Source organism: Coenobita brevimanus, chromosome 28 (genome assembly GCF_032717465.1).
Source record: "Coenobita brevimanus isolate Jiangsu-jjx chromosome 28, ASM3271746v2, whole genome shotgun sequence".
NCBI classification, from domain to species: Eukaryota; Metazoa; Arthropoda; class Malacostraca; order Decapoda; family Coenobitidae; genus Coenobita; species Coenobita brevimanus.
Genome location: NC_136981.1, coordinates 10757507 through 10763506, shown reverse-complemented (window position 1 = coordinate 10763506; position 6000 = coordinate 10757507). Strand labels below are relative to the sequence as shown.

General features: G+C 40.3%; 1 protein-coding gene across 2 annotated transcripts in view; it reads right to left on the bottom strand.

Annotated features, from left to right (window-relative positions):
* Positions 1-378: 378 nt before the first annotated feature.
* Gyg (glycogenin 1) overlaps positions 379-6000 on the bottom strand; it is an 82477-nt gene continuing 76855 nt past the window's right edge. For both annotated transcript variants that reach the window (XM_080268616.1, XM_080268617.1), the window contains one exon: positions 379-2313. In XM_080268616.1, coding sequence (XP_080124742.1) covers positions 2164-2313 — 150 coding nt within the window. In that variant the 3' untranslated portion in view covers positions 379-2163. The remainder of the gene's footprint in view (positions 2314-6000) is intronic.

Below are 6000 nucleotides of genomic sequence, written 5' to 3'. Positions count from 1 at the left end.
TTTTTTCTGGATATGAGTATTTAAAAAAATATATTGCAAGGGGATTGGGAAGAAAAAAATTAAAGACTACAGTATAACAAGTTTGTTATTACAGTATAACCTGACACCTTCCAAACCTGTTTCATCTCAGTTGATGGCCAAGTTTTGTCAGAACAAAGGACTGATTTGACTAGCGTCTGAGAAGGCTCATTCCTACCATATAACTAAGATTTATAATTTCATTTAGTCATGTTCAGTAGTGGGAATGGCCCACTTTCAACAGGTTAGCACAAATCTGTTGTAAAGCAGAGAAATTCCTGTGTGTGGATAATGGAAGTGTTGCTGAAGGCCTGGTAAGAGCAAACAAAAGTGGATAATGGTTAACAAAACAAGAAGGAATCACTGCTCATTGTTTTATTCACGTGGCACATACTAACCAAAATTTGGCACATGAATCAATAATACTCAAGGGCAAAGAAGTATTTTTGCAGGGCTCATTGCGGAATGTGAATGAAAACAGAAAATCTAAGTTTCTTTACAACTGCTGCACAATTCTACTGCTTTGCATTTATTTTACTTTTAAAATCTGCCTGAGCTGTCATGGTAACTTATACTGCCATCAAAAACATCTGAATACTGTTACTTTCTCACAAGATCAAAGGCACTGGATTTCCAAACATCTTATCATAAAAAGGAAAAGTTGAGCAACGCATGAGACTAGACCAAAACCCAATCCAAATCAAAAGTGAGTGAGATTCCTTGTCGAAAGTGATATCGACTCTATAAAGCTTATTGTCTGTGTGGTCAACCCATCTGGACAGTTCCTGCCTACTGTACTAAGCTGAAAGCAAACTCCCTGTATCCTGATGACGTTGTTTTTAGTTTACTGTTGGTACTACCCAATTTATACAGCTTAAGAAAGACTCTGCAAACTGGCAGTGTTAGTTATAGCTTTAACAAACACCTTCAATATGAAAGGTCTTTCTTAGCCTGAATAAATTATCTGGCAGCAACACAAATAAATCACAGATGAATATCACCTGGATTCAAAAGGTTGAAGGAAAGCTTTCACTGGCTCTGAAAGCTAAGATGTGTTCATTTCAAGCAGCATGTAGACTAACCCAGAGAAGGTTTGCTGAAAGTCTACTGTCTGCCATTCAAAGTTTTTGCAACACTTCTCCAAAGACATTATGTGTGAGGACAGAAAACATCCAGGAGAGGGATTCAAAAGCATTTATGATCAACTCCCTCTCACACCTCATATTCTGATTAGCAGGCAGAGATATGGAACGCATCTGCTCTTGCTTTCCCTTGCGTTGTCTTTCCTGCAAAAGCAATAACAACTAAGTTTTTTTCTCATACCTAATGCTTTACTCTGGAGACAGTAAAAGACATGGGAAAAGTTTATATTCCCTGTCCTTCCTGCATATGCAAATCTGCATTATGAAAGGGAGTCTACTGTAAATGTATTTGCGAATCTGAGTTATGTGAGGAGTTGATCGTAAATCTGTGAACCTCAGCCCGAGACTTCCACCAGCTCTTCTGGATGAACCGTGCGCATTGGACTGGACGCCTCTAGACGTGTGCTCTAAGTAACTGCAAGCGGATTAAGAGCTCATCTGCAAATAAAACAAATTTCAACCCATCTCATCCTCTTGGACATACACTCCATAATCCAAGAACTTCAAAGTAAAAAAAATTTCAACCCATCTCTTTCCTCCCGGAAGCAAACTCCATACTCCCAAATCTTCAAAGTTTTGCTCTGCCACTCCACACTGGCGCATGCACACACACACACAGTTACTGCTAAGGTCCTGGGGTGGTCCGGAAGGCTAAAAAGGCTGTTTTTTAGGTGGCATAGGAAACTTCAAGGCTACTCTTCCTGGGCAATGTATACTGCACAGTACACCTTCAACATTCTCTCCAATGTTTTTTATACCGTGTATCACAATAATATTGACATTAGTTTGCATACTAACATAGAAGATGCTGACTGAGGAGCAGTTACAGAATAAATCACTAAGTAAGAGTGCTATGAAATTACCAGTGCCACTTAGACTATGACCAAAAGCCCAGATGGTGGATAATCCGAATGACTGAAAGTTCGGATGGTGGATAATCCTGATAATGGTGGCCGGTAGGTTGGTTGATGGGATGGTAGAGCTCTGGGCGATTCAGAGTGCCTTACTTCTCGCCCTTGATCTTGGCGTCAATGTATGCCTGGATGTTTGCAAAAGCATCACGGCCCAGGTAATCTGGTTCCCCACGCTCCCACCGTGCCTGGCCCTCCGCTAGTGACTCTTCCACCACCATGGATGACAGCTGCTGCGCCAACTGTGGGAAAAATGCAGGAGATTAGCAGGTAAACAAAAGACGACATCACATGGACCAAGTTAGTAAAGCAGTGCACCATGCATTCTGCTCGGCTCAGAACCACAACACTAAACTGATACTCCATTTATGTTTAAAGTGTCTAGTGCTTATTACTAGTTCTTGAAAACAGATATATGCAGTTTACAGTTAATGTGTCCAATGTTTTGGTGCTATATTTAAAAATTTCTTTTAGTACTATTTCCTTAAGAGCACTGTATTTATATTTCCTCTTTTACTGCAAGACAAAAAACTTGTATGCTTGAGTGAAGCTTCAAAAGCACTGTTGTTGTTATGTAAGAACTCTATATTAAGAAATTATTTAGACAATATGGTCATTTTTGAGCTATGTATATGTCATCTGCAAGATGACCAATAAGGGAAAGCACTGTAATTGTGCAAGACAAGAATTCTGCATGGTCAATGGTACAGGTATCCCTCATTCTTATGTTCCAGTTATGACTTTTTTCCAATATCTTGCAGCTTTTCTTGGCCAATAATCCCCAGTTTTCATTTTAAAGATTCCTTGCAGATCCAAAATATTAGAGGGACATTGCATGGAACAACTGGAGAGAGTTAATAACAGAACAAAGGAAGAATATAGAAGAATTAGAAATGACTAAACAATACACAGAGAGGAAGAAAGGAACTTTGAAAAAGGTATAATGGACATATATAAGGAAGAACCCAAACTGTTTTATAGCTTTGTCAACTGCAAACTGAAACAAAAGGAAGGAATCACCAAACAAAGTAGATGGGAGAGTTCTATAAAGATGTGGCAATGCAAGCTGAAATAATGAACAAATGTTTCCAATCAGTTTTCACTAAAGAAAGGGATTTTGTGCAGGGGGAGGGAGTGACTAGAAATGTAGTGATAAACATAAAAGTGGAAGTGCAGAAGTGCATAAATTACTGGAAACACAAGATGTAAGGAAAGTCCCAGGACCAGATGGAATCTCCAATTGGGTACTGAAGGAATGAAGAGAACAACTGGCGGATAAGATTCACGGTTTAATTGTGTGCTCTCTGGAAGAGCGGAAAGTGCCTCGGGAATGGACAAGGCCAATGTGGTACCAATTTATAAGGGAGGAAACAAGGAAGAACCCCTGAATTATAGACCAGTGTCCCTGACCAGCATGGTCGCAAAATTGTGCAAGAGAATCCTGAAAGACAGATGGATAAAATATCTGGAGGAGATGAACATTTTGGCTGAAAGTCAGTTTGGATTCAGAAGTGGAAGGTCATGTGTTTCCAACTTGTTGAGCTTGTACTCAAGATCGACTGACATCCTACAGGAGAGAGAGGGTTAGGTGGATTGTGTGTATTTAGATTTGGAGAAAGCCATTGACATGGTACCCCACAAGCAACTAATGTGGAAATTAAGAGCACATAGGAGGACTGAAGAGAAACCTGGGGTGGATGAGAGATTTTCTGCGAGACAGACAAATGAGGATAGTAATAAAGGACAGGATGTCTGGATGGACGGAAGTAAGTGGAGCCCCACAGGGCTCGATGTTTGCGACAGTAATGTTCCCGATTTAAGTAAAATGATATGGTAGATGGAATGAACAGTTATGCAAGTCTGCTGATGATGCAAAGATCTTGAGGAAAACAGAAGTTGACAAAAACTGTAAAATGCTGGAGGAGGACCTGGATAGGATTCATGATTGGAGCCAGATGTGGGAAATGAAATTCAACGAAAAAAAATGTAAAATATTGGAAATGGGTAAAAGTACCAAGAGGGCAACACGGAATTATCTGATGGGGAACAAACCAATCACAAAAGCGAGAGAAGAGAAAGATTTGAGAGTGCTGGTCCAGGATAGTTTGTCGCCTGAAAAACACATTAACAAGACACTTTGAGAGACACATAAACTCTTGACTAAAATAAGAGTTGCATTTCATTACATGGATGAGGAGATAATGAAAAAATTGATAGTGGCCATGATCCGCCCCAGGTGGGAATATGCAGCAGTAATGTGGTTCCCACACAAAAAGAAAGATATAAAGAAGATTGAGAGAATACAGAGAACAGCAACTAAGATGGTCCCTATCCTGGCAGATCTGTTGTACAGAGAGGGGCTGGAAAGGCTGCATCTGCCTTTCTTAAAGGAGAGAGAGAGAGGGGTGACATGATTGCAGTGTTCAGGGCCATGATGGGAGTTGATAAAATTGACAGAAAAGTTCTGTATGGGATGGGAGAGTAACAAGAGAACACAGGATGAAACTGAAAAAGCCAAGCTGCTTGAAGGATATCAAGAAATATAGTTTTCTATAGAGACGAACAGACCTGTGGAATAGCCTGGACAATGAGATCGTCCAATCTAAAAACTTTCAAAGCAAAATCTGACTTACTGAGAAACGGTGATGGGACCTCATAAGCGTCGCTCATTTCCTGTATATCACAACTAGGTAAATACAACTAGGTAAATAAAGTACAGTATACTGTAAAAAATACAGTATTATGTAAGATACTTATTATTGGTAGAGCTGTAGACCGAAAAAACATGAGTGTTTTGTGTGTAAAATAGTGGTGTTCCTGAAAATACACAAGACTGCAAGATTGCAGCTCGGCATGGAGGGATGGGGTGGAGAGGTATATGAAAAAGGGGGATGTGAGTTGGGAGCAGGGCAGTGAAATGGCAGGGGACAAGGCGACGTGGAGGTGATTTGTTTGTGACCACCCCAAACGGGATTGAGGTGTCTGGCAATAGATAGAGACAGATAGATTGATATTCATCTACAACGGTTTACAGAGCAGTCTGATGTTTTAGGTTTTCATGAACTGTATATTGGTTGATTTTAAACCTGGGTTAGGTAAAAGGGACCCCAAACATGTATCCATGCCATACAATGTTCATTTACTTCTAAAGTTCTTATTCTTAGGATTGGGGGTAAGACTTTATAATCCTATCATTAAGTGAGGGATACCTGTACAATGAAGTACAGAAACTAAACAGATTGCCTGAGCAGTTGGATTTCATCCGTGGGTCGCACTGGCACCAGGAAGCAAGAGCAGCACATTAAAAGATAGGCTATAACACAGGAAACTCAGGGCTACATCTGTGAGCTTAGAAGACTCCCTAAGGAACCAAGGTTCATCAGTTCAGTGGGCTGTGGCCCAAAGATACAGGCTTGGTACAGGATCCAGATGATTTATAATTAAAATGCCAATTTGTGTGGGGATGTTAAAGCTGCTGAATAACACTCACATTTCACGGACACATCGTTATCTAATAAGGTTACCATGTGATCTTTCTGTTCAACAGAGGAATTCAAAGAAAGCTGGTAACTGAAGACTTTCAAAAATACCTCTGAACTGCCAAGATTTCCCCAAGCTGACTATAATGCTTTGGATTTAACCTTAAATTGCTCCAGTGTGTGTCTGACAGCAAAATGGTTAATACTTGTAGATGCCTAACTGATTGCTATCCATAACACCGTTCTGACCTCTCTATATTCCACCACTTCATCATTCTTTCTGTGCTAGAAAGGACACCATTGCATGATGGCACTAATAAAATTGGGCTGTACAGAAATACGTTTATACAAATATCTCTCACCTTTCACCCTATCTCCCAAAAGGAGGATGATGGGCTGTAGTAGGGGGCACCTCCAGCCAACGGTCCACTGGATTCACATTCAAATGAA